Raw genomic sequence first — 16083 nt, forward strand, 5'->3', positions numbered from 1 at the left:
GTTATATATATAGACGAGGAATTTTTTTTGGTTTTTGTATGTAATATAAAATATTGCTTAGAAGGAAGAAGTAATGTTGAAATGGTCTTTCTGATATAAAGTAGTATTGGTTTTTAATAGTATTAAAAAAAAATGGAGATGGTGGAATGATGAGACAGTGTTGTTAAAGATGTTGTCCATGTAGCAGACAAGTTATACGTGTCATGCGGACACTTGGTCAAAGTGTTGGTTTTGACTTTGTGCTCGGATTTTTTTGCTGGGTTTGTTCTAATTTAATTTTTTGATTGTTTCAATGTGTTAGTAAATGAATATTCGACTCCTAGTACTCTTTTGTTTTTTCTTACCAAAACAAAATTACTAAAATAAAATAAAAAGACGGTCTGATTTCTTGTAAACACAGACACTAGTGCTTAATTAGTGTTGGAATTTACTATTTTAGTATCTGAGTAAATGAATTATCTGTTAAGACAAATATATAAATGACTAAGATCGACGCTTGATTTGGCTTCATATATAGCAATATCTTATGAAAAAAAAAATCAAATGCTAGCCTTAGATTTAAGAAATTATATTGGATATATAGTAGGGAATGCTCTAAACCGGATAAGAACATAATTTCTTAAATAAATACAGTATAGACCAAAGTACAGATTAAATTGTTAGAAAAACATTCATTAATCCGGCCTAATTTATTCAAGTTCAATGCATGAGATTATCGTGACGCGCATTGATGCATTCGTGGGTTCGACAAACACCACTTCCATAGTTAAGGGTTTTCATTCTTTTGTAATTGTATCCGAGAGAGACACTTTAAAACAAATGTTTTTCTCAAAGCACTAAATCAATACTCTAATTAAACGTCTGTTAAATTAATTATCAACTGCTAAACACGTCTCGTTTACGTCATCAACTCTCTAATAAGTAATGTTCTTTAATTATGACCCCAAAAAAAAAAAAAAAAATCTACGTGGATTCCATCGTAGTATCCAAGCATGACAAGAGTTTGGGCTTCGCATGATTCTAATCCACGTCGCTATAGCATCACTTTATCTTATAATCATAAAGCTATAGCATTAGCATCTACGGTCAAGTCCAACCACTACTATATTTTTCCAATATTAAACCAACTTACCAACCTTTTGTGTAACAATCGTCCAAAGTGAATAAAAGTGATGCTAATCTCCTACAAATCGTGATCAGAATTCTATTTTTAATTGAGGCAGATATTTTGCTTCCGTAGATTTCATCGTATGGATATGATGATTACAAATTTCATATAAAAATTTGCCAGAGACCAAAACACATCATGTTGGTGTGTTATCCGTCGCTGGTACGTATACAAAATAGTGACTTTAATAACTGTGTCTCTTTGGTTGGGATCAAGATTCTATTCATTGCATTTGGATATAAACATATATATATATATAGTCATTTTCGATTCGATATATATATATTAAAACTTCGGTCGCCAGAAAAAGTGCATGTTCCTTGGTTTTGTACGTTACATGTAATAAAGTAGAAGCAAAGAAACAAATAAAGAGATCGAGAAAAAAAGTAAGAAGAAAGAAAAGTGAGAGAAGATGGAGGCAAGGGAAGCATGAGTAATGAATGCGTAACCTTAAAGAGAGGAGCTAATGAGAGATGCTTCGCCTATGGACTAAGGACTGAGGATACGTCACAATTCTCACACTTGAAAACATATATTTTTGCAAGCACGAGACGGTAAACACCATCGACAACATTTCATATTCCCCACGTCACGTGCCTTTTTCCACGTGTTTGCTCACTTTGTCGCCTCCACTTCTACTCTTTTACAATCACTCCTTATTAGCTTCTTCATGACCAATCAATATGATTAGAACTCCTAGTTTTCTCTTTTATAATTGGAAGATTTTTCCCAAAGGTTTTTTTTTAACAACTAAACCCAATTCTGATAGGTCTAAGTTAGGTCAATATATATGTGCAACTGGTTTCTTATTTTTAATTTTTTTTTTTTTTTTGTAAACTTGTGAATTTCATTTAAAATGAAACGTTTGCAAAGTACAACAATTTAGATACATAAGGCCATCCCTTGCCAAAAAAAATAAAACCAAGAGAGGGTCTAACAAAGCCGGACGATGAGTAGATCAACTAGTCATATCGAAGCCAGGTTTGCAGAAGGTTTTTGAACTTACTGCGATGTTGTTTTGCCAAGATCGCATTCCTGATTTGACGGTCCAGAGCTTTGAAAAGTACCAGAGCATCTGTGGAAATGTTGTTGTGGTAGCGAGTGTTTCTCTTCATCCAGATGGCGTAAAGAGTGGCCTGAGCCACAAGTCTCCGCAAAGAACGGGGAGAGATAGAATCTCTGTTATCCAGCCAAGTAGAAAAAGCTGTCCAAGTGTGAAAAAGGATCGGACCATACCCTAGCCGGACATTGATTTTCATCCAGATTTGCTCACTAACCTCACAATGGAGAAATAAGTGATCCCTTGTTTCCAAATAAGAAGCGCATAGACAGCAACTTGAGTCAATGTCCATTCCCCAACTGACAAGTCTGGCTCTTGTAGGAAGTCTGTTTAAGTGCATCAGCCAGAACATGAAGGCATGCCTCGGAACATGTCCCTTGTACCATACCTGAGTAGTCCATGGTTGGTGCTCCGATTTGGGTCGAAGAGTTTCCCAGGTTCGTTTGGTGGAGAAGTTACTGAGCTAATCTTCCTCTACCAACCACACTAGGGAATCTGATTCTAGGGACAGGGGGACTTGAATTGAGGTGAGATGAATATGGAGGGCTTCAGCTGAAGGTGAACGAGCAGGTCTGAGATTCCATCCGGTTGAGTTACAAGCATCTGAGATTTTCCCTGTTAAAGGAATACCCGTTTGAGCAGGCCCCGTCGGCCCCATGTACTCAATCAGTGGACCTAAGGGAGTCCACCAGTCGAACCAGAAGCTTAATGATTTACCATTCCCCAGGGTGCCTCTGATGAATTGTCGAGCTAGAGGGCGCAGGTTTAGCATGATTTTCCAAGTCCATGAGTTCTGCTTCTTCGCATCGATATGCCAGAAGGATTTGTCTTTAATATTGGTATTTCTAAGCCAAAGCGCCCAAAGTGAGTCAGTTGCTGTAAGAACTCGCCACAGAAGCTTGAGGCAGAGAGTTTTGTTCCAATCAGTTAGAGTTCTGAACCCAAGACCACCCTCTTGCTTGGGACGACATAAACTTTGCCAGGCAACTTTGGCTGAACACTTTTTGTTGACATCACCAGTCCAGAGGTAATTCGAACAGAGACTTTCAATCTTCTTCAGGCAACCTTTAGGGGGAATGAAGGCTGACATCCAAAAATTAAGTGTTCCATATATCACCGATGATATAAGTTGAGCTCGACCAGCGTAAGAAAGGGCTCGAGAAGACCAAGAAGAAAACCGGTTAGTTATTTTATCAAGCAGAGATCGATAATCTGGAAGTCTGAGTTTTCGATGCATCAGAGGCAATCCAAGGTATCTGATAGGCTGTGAACCAATTTTGAAACCAAGAGAAGCGATCTGGGAGGTTTCAACTTGGTTCAGACCTGCAATAAACAGTTCAGTCTTGTTGATGTTCATGGATAGACCTGAGATGGATGCAAACTCTTGGAGGGTCGCAGTGATATTCCTCAATGAGTTTACTTTACCATCAAAAAACACCATGATGTCGTCGGCAAACGCCAGATGGGTTACCGTCGGGTCAGTGGCGTTTGGATGAGCTCCAATGCAGTTATTACTGTATTTAGTTGACAACATCTGGGAAAAGACTTCCATTGCTAGCACAAAAAGGTACGGGGATAGGGAATCACCTTGTCTCAAGCCTTTGGTACTGCTGAAATATCCACATAACTCTCCGTTTATGCAGATTGAGAAGCTTGTGGTGGAAATACATTCATTTATCAGAGAGATAAAATGCCTTAGGAAGTTCATTGCTTCAAGAGTGTTGATGATGAAGCTCCAGTGAACAGAATCGAAAGCTTTCTTAAGGTCCACCTTTAGCATACCTCTCTTGGATATGTCCTTTTGGTTGTAGCCTTGCACGAGATCAGTTGCTAGGAGAACGTTTTCAACAAGTAATCTGCCTTTTATGAATGCGGATTGATTATTTGAAATCAGATCAAGGAGAGCCTTTTTCAACCTATTCGCCAGTAGTTTTGAAACAACCTTGTACACAGTATTGAGACAGGCTATTGGACAGAATTCTGGTAATCTTTGAGCATTGGGAGTCTTTGGGATTAGGGAGATGATAGTTGCGTTCCATTGCTTCAAGAGCTTGCCAGAGTTGAAGAACTCCAAGACAGCCGACGTGAGAGATTGACCGACGTGTCCCAGTGTGCGGTGAAGAACTCTGCACAGTAGCCGTCTGGACCATGGGCTTTGTTTTTAGGTAGAGAAAATACAATCTTCTTTATCTCCGCCGGCGTGACAGGAGATGATAACTCTTGGATTGTAGTGGGAGAACAGCGCTGGGGGACTATAGCAGCAATCTCCTGAGCAGAAGTCGTTGAATGGTCCCGTTGGTCACCAAGTAATCTTTGAAAATACTCGATTGCCAGTCTTTGTATCCCTTGACTAGAATCCACAATCTGATCGTTTTCATCCAGAAGGAAGATGATTTCATTATGAGCTTGCCTGATGAGAATTGAGCGATGGAAAAATCTTGAATTTTTATCCCCCTCCTCCAGCCAGCAAATACGAGATTTTTGCCTCAAGTAAACTTCCTCCGCAGATGCTAAAGTACACCATCTCCGGTGTGCTTTTTCCTCCTGCAGAATCAGAACCGGGGATGGAGACGAAAGAAGTTGTTGTTGGCAATGGAGAAGATCAGAGTATGCTTCCTTGACTCTCTTCTCAATCTCAGAGTAGTGTTCTTTACTAAAAGCTTTAATAATTGGCTTTAGTTCCTTAAGCTTCTTGGAGAGTTGAAACATTTCTGTTCCCTCAAACTCTAAACCTTCCCAGCAGAGATGAATCAGGGAAGCAAAGTCTGGATGTTGATTGAGGAGGGTTAAGAATTTAAATGGCTTCTTCCTCTTAGGCTTGTGAGAGTCCAAGAAGAGACAGCTTGGACTGTGATCAGAGAAGCCAGGTTCACCAAACACCGCGAACGAGGATGGAAATATGAAGGACCACTCATCATTAACCAAGATCCTGTCAAGCTTCTTTGCAACAAAATTACAAATTATGGTACCAAAATTTAAATATAACAAATTACAAAACCTATACATGACTCTTAATCAACGCTTAAGTCATATAGTGATACGATCTTGACTCATTTGTAAAGTGTCGTTATCAAATTAGCTAAATAGAAACACATACAAATCTTCTGAACCCGAAACATTCAAACATTGACGTTAATTATCAGAATAACCGACATTTATTGCGTAGATACCGTTTGGTTTGAAGAAGCAAATATAGATTTTAGAAAGAAAGGGAAAAATAAATAGCTTGAACCAAAAAAAAAACTGTTATTATGATGATTTTTAAGAGAGAGGAAAAAAAACAAGTGAAAAAAGATAAAGAAGAGATATGTTCCCCACCACCCCTACCATTATCATCACCATTCCTCACTTTTTTTTTTTTTTTTCTTTCTTTCTTTTTTCTTCAAACCTTTCTCTACACCATTTTTTTGTCCCCTTCATTATATCTATTTATGTTATCGTCTACTCTTCTTTTGTTTTTGTTTCTAGATTACCAATATGTTTCATGTATTTGGTCAGTATTTTCTATGGATAGGTATAAACTTTCTGAAAGCGAAAAGCAACAAAAAAAAAAGCAAGATATAAAGAGAAGTCGATTTATTCTAATATTGAAGTAGATAAAAAAGGAGTCAATTATAAGCAAATTAAATCATAGCTGTTTACAATATAAGAAAATGGAGATGAGGTCTCAGAGAAAAATATTTCAAAAGGAAAACAGTATGTAGTGACTCTCAGATTTCAAGGCACTCATAGTTTTTAGTTTCAAGATTTAATGATAATGTCTGGTCCTTTTATAAATCATTAAGTTGTAAGAGAGATTTTCCTCTTTTTTAAAAAAATATCTCTAATAATTTACTTTATGTTTATCATAAATTATGATAACTCGACTTTACTGCAATGTGTTTGCTTGTCAGTAAAAACATGGGCTGGCTTCAAATCAGGATGATTGCATGTCTCGTGACTCTTTTGTAGCCTCCCTTGTTGGCCAACTCATTCCATTTTCTCGTTTTCTGTTTCTTTTATCTTTATAAAATCTTTTTTTGGTTCTTGTCACAAAGTTGACCATACCAATATGGAAGACAAATTATTGTATAAGAGAAAGAGATCGATATTTGACCACTCCTACATAGTATATATTTTAGGTTCGAAACATAACCAATAATTTACGGCGGTTTAACAATAAGGAAAGCGTCTATACACTACAACAAATATGTACATTGATAGCAGACGGATATAGCTCATTTTCCGTCACTGCTATGAAAGATGAGATTTTTTTTCGCTTACTTTTTAATAGCATCTTATTAACGCTATGATAGGAAAATTATGTAGCGGGAAACAAAAGTGACTTTTGTCCGCCAATACTTAGTGAAATTATTCACTTAATCGCCAAATAAAAAAAAAACCCAAAAACTCGACACACTCTCTCTCTCTCTCTCGTTACAACCTAAGCTCAACCTAAGAAGATTTCTTCTTCTAAATTCTCTGTGTGTGCTCAAATTCTTCTAAATTTCTTATCAATTCTTCAGTTTTATCGCCGTTTGTGAAAAGCCCCAATTTCGCCGTTTGTGAAAAGCCCCAATTTCGCCCTAAATCTCCATATCCATCGCAATTGATAGCTCGAATCCATTTTTGAGGCATGTCTTTCTTCTTCCTCCTAATTTCGTTATTTGTTTCGATTATTTGTGATTTCAAACAGCTTTTGATTTCGATAAGGGTCAGATTTAGTTATCTGTTTTGTTAGGGTTCGATTTATCTAGATTTATTTCGTTATCTGTTTTTTAGGGTTCGATTATTTACAGATTTTGAGAATGTGGAGTTTCGAATCCATCTGTTTTGTTAGGGTTCGATTATTTACAGATTTGACTCAAAAATAGCTTTTGGATTTGAGTATTTGCGCCTTCATAAACTGAACGATTTTTTTTTTTTCCCAAGTGTTGGTGATTGAAATGTTGGGGAACTGAAGCTTCTCATTTCTCTGTACTCACACAACAGGTTAGTATCACTCAACCAATAGTTAAACATTATTATTACACACGAATATTGGTGATTGCTATGTTTTGTCCTTTGAGTCTGATTCGTATAAATAGTGATTAGATTAGTGAGATTTTACACAGTTAGATATTGGTTTAAGAGCATCTGTATGTGTCTGAAGTAGTGCAGTATTGTCTGAATTGTTGCTTAATGTGAGCTTTGTATAATATGTATCTCTATTTTATCTATAAAGGTTAAAATTTATATTATAACATATAATGTTGGACAAGGCATGGGTGCATCTATGCAGGTAAGGAATTATATTTCATAATTAGGTTTTATTTTGGGTTTGGATACTTTAAGATGTTCTTTTAGTTATGATTTTTTTCTTTAATTATCCATTGAAGAGCTGATCCTGGTTATAAAAGTGGAGCTTGGAAATTTGTAAGGGATGTGTCTGCGGCTTTAGGTGACATAGAAATGATAATATGTCCTTGTAAAGACTGTCGTAATGTAGTACGACAGTTAAACAGTGTTGTGGTTGAGCATCTTGTAATAAGAGGGATGGATGAGGCATACAAGGTGCATAGTGATTGGTATCATCATGGAGATGTGAAGTCAGTAGATGAATTTCAAAGTAAACCAACTCAGTGGAATGAGGAAGTTTTTGAGTTATATAAAGCTGCTGAATTTTTTGATCAAGAGTTGGCTTTTAGAGGTGACTTAGCTGACCAACCTGTGGGCGACTTAAGTGAGATTGCAGAGGGTGAGGACCAACAAGAGGATGAGTTCCTTGCAAAGATCCGGGATGCTGAAACCCCACTATACCCTAGCTGTTCAAACCACAGCAAGTTATCGGCTATTGTGACTTTGTTTAGGATTAAGACACATAATGGCTGGTCGGATAAGAGCTTCAATGAACTGCTTCAGACATTGCCAAGCATGTTGCCAGATGGTAATGTCTTTCACACATCATTGTATGATGTCAAGAAATTTTTAAAGAGCTTTCATATGGGATATGAAAAGATCGACGCATGTGTTAATGATTGCTGCCTCTTCAGAAAGAAGTTAAAGAAGCTTGATAAATGTCCCAAATGTAATGCTTCACGGTGGAAGACTAATAAGCGGACTAATGAGGTAAAGAAAGGTGTCCCACAGAAAGTATTAAGATATTTTCCAATTATACCAAGGCTGAAGAGAATGTTCAGATCAGAGGACATGGCTAAGGACTTACGGTGGCATTACACTAACAAGAGCACTGATGGAAAACTTCGACATCCAGTAGATTCTGTTACATGGGCTCAGATGAATGAGAAGTATCCTTCATTTGCAGCTGAAGAAAGGAACATACGGCTTGGGCTGTCCACAGATGGATTTAATCCATTCAACATGAAGAATAGTAATTATAGTAGCTGGCCTGTGCTATTGGTAAACTACAATTTGCCTCCTCACCTTTGTATGAAGAAGGAGAATATAATGTTGACATTATTGATTCCTGGTCCACAACAACCAGGTAATAATATTGATGTCTACCTAGAACCTCTTATTGAGGATTTGAATCATCTGTGGAAGAATGGAGAGCTAACGTATGATGCTTTTAGTAAAAGTACATTTACTCTAAAGGCAATGCTTCTCTGGACCATTAGTGATTTTCCTGCGTATGGAAATCTTGCTGGTTGTAAAGTAAAAGGTAAAATGGGATGTCCTATGTGTGGGAAAAATACTGATAGTATGTGGTTGAAGTTTAGCAGGAAACATGTCTACATGTGTCATAGAAAAGGTTTGGCTCCAACACACAGATATAGGGAAAAGAAGACTTGGTTTGATGGAAAAGTTGAGCATAGGAGAAAGTCAAGAATTTTAACTGGTCATGAAGTTCATCAGAATCTGAAAAACTTCCAAAATGATTTCGGAAATGTGAAAAAGGCTGGGATGAAGAGAAAGAGAACTGTCTATAAAGAACCAGTGTTTGACAGTGATGATGATGAAAGTGAATCCGATGAAGATGAGGAAGTAGAAGTAGATGAAGATGAGTTATCAAGGTGGAAGAAAAGATCCATTTTATTTACTCTGCCTTATTGGGAGGATCTACCAGTACGGCATAATTTGGATGTAATGCACATAGAAAAGAATGTGACTCACAGCATTGTATCCACATTGTTGCATTGTGGAAAATCTAAGGATGGTCTTAATGCTCGTAAGGATCTTCAACATCTTGGTCTAAGAAAAGAGTTGCATCCTACCACAAAAGGAAAGAGAACATATCTTCCAGCAGCACCTTGGTCTTTGTCCAAGAATGAGAAGAAGATTTTTTGCAAACGACTATTTCATTTTAAAGGTCCAGATGGATACTGTTCTAATATTTCAAGAGGAGTTTCAGTAGAAGAGTGTAAGGTAGGAGGTCTGAAATCACATGATTATCATGTCTTGATGCAACAGCTTCTCCCGGTTGCACNGAAGTGATGCTCCAGCATTTTTAACAAATCCAGATGAAGATCACCTCGCCAAGCTTTTAGGACCTGACAATTCTGGTAGGCTGAGGGCAATGGGTAGAGGCATGAGTAAGACCAAATTAGCTTGTTTACAAATGCAGAGCAAGTGTATGGCTGAAATGGAAGAGCGGCAAGTAAAATTAGTAAAACAGGTCAATGCCTTGGAAAGTGAACTTGGCAGAATCAAGAATCAGGTTAGATACTTAAGAGTTCTCTACTATTCATCAGCCAGTTAGAGTAATATAAATTGATGTTATTTTTGTTTATGTTACAGAGACCAGAAGCTGAAATGGATGAAAACTCAGCTGCAAGAGTAACATATTCTTACTTCTTTTCATATCAGCTAAGTGATTCTTCTTAGTGTCGTTTATGATTCTTAGTTGCTCATGAAATTGTTGCAGAGTGTAAACAAAAGAGCACATCCTAAGTGTGTGTTTGTTGATTGGTCTGACATTGATGAAAATGTTGGTGAGGGTCGGATTCTTTCTTCTGATCCGGATGACATAGTGAATGACTGTCGTCTTGGCCCTTATGATCTCAAAGTGTTAGTTGAAGCTGCATATAAACCAGATGCATTTCTATGGAGACCTGCACAAAAGATCTTTCATATGAAAGAAGCTGTTGGACATATAATCGCATGGCCAACTGATAAGTGTAGACTGGTAGACAACAACATCCAAATGGAAGACATTGCCCCTATGGTATTTATAATTTCTAGCAATGTGTTAGCAATGTATTACCCCTGTCTATAATGCTAATTAATTATATTGGATTTGTTTACTGATTGTGTTTAACAGGGTATACAAGGAAACAAATGTAAACTATTGGATTTGTCTAAGGGTGACGTCATTGTTGCTGAGGGGCGTTGGGAGACACAAGAACCAAGTGCGTTGGTTAACGGAATTCCTCTTGGACCAAAAGCAGTTAAAGTATTTGTGGATTCAGTAAAGCAGCCTGATACATCACTATGGAGACCTACAGCTGAAATGTCATTTCTTGAGGACTGTTTGATGGCTTACGTATCTTGGCCCCTGAGTAAGGTTGATTTTGAAAATCCCTCAACTCCAACTGGTCAGAATGCTACATCACATGCTTCTTTGTCTGCATCAAAGGCCAAGTCTGCAGCCACAGCTTCTAAGTCTGCTACAGAGTCCAAAACTTCAGCAACAGCTTCAAAGGCTGCATCGCAGGCCAAATCTGCATCTATGTCTTCTAAGTCTGCATCTGGTTCTGAGTCTCCTGTTGATGATGCAACGGGTCCAATATCACCAATAAAGAATACTTTACCATCACAGTCTCCTCTCAGGAAGTCTCCAGTAAGTGTTTTCATATGTTATGAAGTTGTTTTTGTTAATTATATGATGACTGATGGTTTATATTGTAAACATGGCAGCGCATTAATAAAGTTATTTCCAAGGAGAATAAGAAGTGCAAGTTGATGGATTTAACTGAAAAGAATAGGGTTGTGGCTGAAGGACGATGGGGAACAAATGATCCAGAACATAAGGTTCACTTTACTCGCTTGGGTTCTAATGCAGTTAAAGTGTGGATAGATGTTGTGAAGGTGAAAAATGTAAAAGTTTGGAGGCCATCCGATGAAATAGAGATTATTGAAGATGCACTTAGCTCCTGCATTGCTTGGCCAGAGAACAAGGTCATTATGTCTTAAACTGATGGTTTTATTGTGTAATGTTAAGTACTTGAGATTGCTTGTTTATTTTGGATGTTCTTGAGACTTTGATGGTAAACTGATGTTCTTGAGACTTTTGTTATGTATTTTGGATCTGAGACGTTTATTAATCAGATTTTATGAGATTTTATAAAACAGGTTATGTGTGCTATAATCACATATCAGAAAATGCTATAAAAGTACAGGTAAACGTTATGATAAAAGAATATACCATAGCACAGTAAACAAGATAAAACAGCATTTCGCAACAGCTATATTAGATATGTATAACATAGCACGAAAAATTAAATATTGTATAAATTTTTGCAAAATTATAATCTTGATAATACAGCAGTTTATTAGAGCTATGCTATAAAACTATAACATAGCACGAAAAAACAAATGTTGTATAAATTTTTTCAAAATTATGATCTTGATAATATAGCAATTTCTTAAAGCTATGTTATATTTTTATAACATAGCATACGTAATAAGTGCTATTGTATATGGGGTACATATAATAACAGTGCCCTAAAACAGCGCTCATGAAAACGCTATCAAAGACCTATGATAGCGTTTTTCTCTGGTTAACAATGTGCATATTTGTTGTAGTGATATATGTACCAGTACAACAACAAGTCATATAATGCAGTGATGCATGCGCCTTCTAATCTTCTGTTTGAAGAGTGATGAATGACTTCAAAGCTACTCCCGTTATTTCTTTTTACGAGATTTCATTTTTTTCATAAAGAAATATGTTTGCTCTCTTATAAAAAACAAACTCTTTCTATTTACTTCCCCAGTTTTACTTTACAATGAAGAATTACACTGTTATTATGATAAATAAATGATTGTGGAATACGTCTTACATGTTTTTTTACACATAAAAAGTCAGGTAGTAAATTAGTATAGCTTATATGGGAAAGTACCCATTGATTTAGAACCAAGTAGCGTGTAATTCAATTTTAATTAGAGACATCATATTTATATTTTACCAAGTAGCACCACCCCCAACCAAAGCATATTTATATTTCATCTGTGTGCGTGCGTGTTACTACTATATTGAGGTTTTACGTGCGTGCCTTTTGATAGAAGTATTGATACTATATTTTATTTTCAATTATTTGGGGTTTAGATTACGCGCTAACCCCGTGATTGATTCGGTCTTTTTTTGTAAATAATAAATTCCCCAAAATCTTCAAACATGATAATGATACGTGTGGGTGTGTAACATAATGTTTCCCTTTAGATATTAGACTCGTTGCGTATCACATAGTTTTTACCTTTCTATATATTTATTTTTTTGTTTTCACATTGACAAGGTTAAAGCCTTATTATATATATATATAGGCCCAAACAATTTGTGCATGTGCTTGCTAAGATAGCTTTGCGATTTTACTCGTTTGTTTATTAGTTTATAACTTTATATATATACCCGAGACAGTAACTTTGCAGTTTAATTCAACTATACAAGTCTACTGAAATAACAGTATAGTATTGGAGCAAAAGTACACTAAGACCATATCCACTCAAGTAACTCACTTGGATTATTTAAATCTTAATTAATTATAAAACTAATACTAAACTAATTAAAGCAATTCACTTAGTAATTTAAACAAAATCAATACTCTATTAGAGAAACTCACTTACATTACTCAATTATTTAAATAATAATTTTTTACATAAAATATAAAATAATAAAATATTACAAATTTAGGAATATTAAATATAAATTTAAAATAAGAAATATTAAACATATTATACATAATTCGGAAGAAGATTTATTGATAAGTTGCACCAAATTTTTGCCAAATATGCTCAATCAAGTTTTTTTTTTCAAACGATCATGCATTTGTGAATCATGAACGTCATTTCGAATGCCCATCAAATTATGTAGATTTGTTTGTCTATCGGTAGAATACGATAGATCAACATGAGAAGTTCCGCTTCCTTCGCCGTGATGGAACTCCGTTGGATAGTAGAAATTGTATTCATGTCGTTCGTCTTCCACTATCATGTTATGCAGGATAATACATGCTCTCATTATTTTTCCTAGTTTTCCTTTATCCAAAAAAAGTGCGGGATTCTTCACGATTGCAAATCGAGCTTGCAAGACTCCAAATGCACGCTCTACATCTTTATGACATGCTTCTTGACATTGAGCAAAGAGTTTAGCTTTTCGGCAACGTGGTAGTGTAATTGATTGGATGGAAGTTGCCCATTTGGGATAAATACCGTCAGTGAGGTAGTACGCCATTTCGTATTGATGTCCATCGACAACGTGTGAAACTCTTGGAGCTCGGCCCTCTAAGATATCATCAAACACCGGTGAGCGGTCAAAAACATTGATATCATTTAACGTACCCGGTGGTCCGAAAAATGCGTGCCAAATCCATAAATCTTGGGATGCCATTGCCTCTAGTACGATTGTCGGTTTTCCAGATTCACGTGAATATTGTCCTTTCCATGCAGTTGGACAATTCTTCCACTCCCAATGCATACAATCTATGCTCCCCACCATTCCGGGGAAACCGTGTTATTCTCCAATATTCAGTAATCTTTGGAGGTCTTCCACTGTAGGTCGTCTGAGATAAACGTCTCCAAATAGATGGATAACTCCGTCTACATATTTTTCAAGGCATTTGTGTGCGGTTGTTTCAGCTAGTCGTAAATATTCATCCACCGCATCTGCCGAACATCCGTATGCCATCATACGTATAGCTGCAAAACATTTTTGAAGTGCTGAAAGACCGAGCCTTCCAGTAGCATCATGTCTTTGTCTGAAGTACGGGACTCTATTCTCAATAGTACTGACTATGCGTTCGAACAATGGTTTGTTCATTCTAAAGCGACGGCGGAACATAGCGGGAGTGTAAGTCGGATTCTCACCAAAATAATCATTCTATAGCCGAGTGTGGCCTTCTTCGCGGTCTCTATTTATGTGCACTCGTTGGAATATTGGAGCTGGTGGTTCTTCCTCTTGAGTGTAGTTATATTGAATCCCTTCCACTATACTATCAACTTCCTCCTCTACGATTTGATCAACTTCATGATCAGAACTCCAATTAGACATTATTAGTCAAATTGGTTTAGTTGTGAGGCTTATTGGAAGTTGGGTTTTTTTTTTAAGGTTTATGGAAACCTGTTAGTTTGGTAATGGAAATATTTAACAAGAAGAAATGAGAACAAGAAATGAGGAGAAGAAATGAGAACAAGAATTGAGAAGAAGTAATGATAAGATAAATGATCAGGATGATAAGATAAATGTTTGTTATGTTTTAGGGAGGAAGAAATGAAAAGAAGAATTGATCAGAAGCGCAAATGAAATTGAACATGAACCTTCAATATATAGACCTTACAAACACAATCAATACCCATTCACGGGTTACAAAAACAAATACAACAACCCAAAACACATTCACGGGTTGCAAACAGTCCGCTCAACAAACAAAAGCCGACCACACTTAAACAAAACAGACACCCGTGAATGGCACTAAAAAACAACCAACACATTCACGGTTCCAAACATAACACATCAATACAAAAAAAGACAGCTTCCATTCGCTTGACTACCAACATGTTTCACTTTAGATGGCAACGAGACAGCTTCATATGTCATCCCAAAACCCGAAACAAAAGAAGAACACAAGTTAAACAATAGTTTAACAAGACTTAAACGATAGTTAAACAAAAGAAGAACACAAGTTAAACACAAGTTAAACAATAGTTAACCAAGACTCAAACGGTGTTAGTTCGTAAACCTAAATGTTTGTCAACATTTGATCAACCAGTTTGTCTTTAAGTAGGACTTCAGCAGGTGTTAGTTCACCCTTGTTAAGCAGGCTGTCTAGCAATTTCATTTTGTCGTGCCTCTCTTTAGCCGCCTGTTCTTGATCCTTCATTGCTATTATCTTATCCAATTTACTGACAGAACCATCATCCACATTAATATTAACTGCAGGTTTCTTTCTTTTTTTTTGGCAGCTTTAACCCCCGGAGGCCTCATCTCGTCTCCACCATTGCTCGAAGGAGCTGAGAAATCTCCTTCAGAAGCAAGCTTAGTACGTTTATTGCTACATTCTTCATGTCGTTCTGTGATCCATTTCTGATCATTCTTCAGTTCTCTCCAACAATGTCCAAGCATAAACGACTTCTTCATGTCATTCTTGTAAAACTCATACGCCATGCTCACAACATCATCTTCTGATTGTCCACTCTTCCTTCTTGTACTCGCTTGTGAGTAACACCCAACAAACTTGTTGACTTGGTGGTTTATCTTACTCTACCTTGCCTTACATTGTGAAGGCCCTCTTGCGTTTGAAGTAGCATCTCCATCATGAGCTTTGTAATAGTCTGCAACCCTCTTCCAGAAACTTTGTAACCGCTGGCCGTTGCTCACCACTGGATCATTGTTTGTGTTTAACCAAGCTCTTATGAGATGAACATCCTCCTCTGCACTCCACCGTTTCCTACTTCCTCTGCCTCCGTCTTCATCAATCTCATCTGCTGTAACCTCGGTACAATCTTCAGATTCAGATGTAGGGGTTATTTTAAGAGGCTGAGAAGAGAACCCAGGGCTAAAGTTTAAAGGCTGAGAAGAGAATTTATTAGTAAACTGAATAGGTTGAGAGGATAGGGTGGAAATAGGAGGAATAGGATTATCAGAACAGTTGGAGTCTTTTTGAGAATTCAAAAGATCAACAAAATTTTGATCCCAAAAACGATAAGGGTTTCTAGGATCCAT

At 36.8% G+C, this 16083-nt stretch overlaps 2 protein-coding genes across 2 annotated transcripts; one reads left to right on the forward strand and one right to left on the reverse strand.

Moving 5' to 3' along the window:
* Positions 6715-9641, forward strand: LOC104704140. The gene is made up of 2 exons (XM_010420270.2): positions 6715-7199; positions 7586-9641. The coding sequence occupies exon 2, from the start codon at positions 7659-7661 to the stop codon at positions 9639-9641; it is 1983 nt and encodes a 660-aa protein (XP_010418572.1). The 5' UTR covers positions 6715-7199; positions 7586-7658.
* LOC104704141 (glutathione S-transferase T3-like) lies at positions 15101-16083 on the reverse strand. Its single transcript, XM_010420271.1, has 3 exons — positions 15636-16083; positions 15331-15572; positions 15101-15250 (listed from the first exon to the last, which is right to left on the reverse strand). Exons 1-3 carry the CDS (start codon positions 16081-16083, stop codon positions 15101-15103), a joined length of 840 nt encoding a protein of 279 aa, XP_010418573.1.

This window comes from Camelina sativa, chromosome 7 (assembly GCF_000633955.1).
Source record: "Camelina sativa cultivar DH55 chromosome 7, Cs, whole genome shotgun sequence".
Lineage (NCBI taxonomy): Eukaryota > Viridiplantae > Streptophyta > Magnoliopsida > Brassicales > Brassicaceae > Camelina > Camelina sativa.

What these genes read in the sequence shown, in the direction of transcription:
- LOC104704141 (XM_010420271.1), bottom strand. Translation starts at nt 16,083, where the DNA reads ATGGATCCTAGAAACCCTTATCGTTTTTGGGATCAAAATTTTGTTGAT. An exon ending in CGCAAGAGGGCCTTCACAAT is followed by an intron (nt 15,573 to 15,635) that starts GTAAGGCAAGGT and finishes GTTACTCACAAG; the next exon opens with CGAGTACAAGAAGGAAGAGT. An exon ending in ACGAGATGAGGCCTCCGGGG is followed by an intron (nt 15,251 to 15,330) that starts GTTAAAGCTGCC and finishes AAATTGGATAAG; the next exon opens with ATAATAGCAATGAAGGATCA.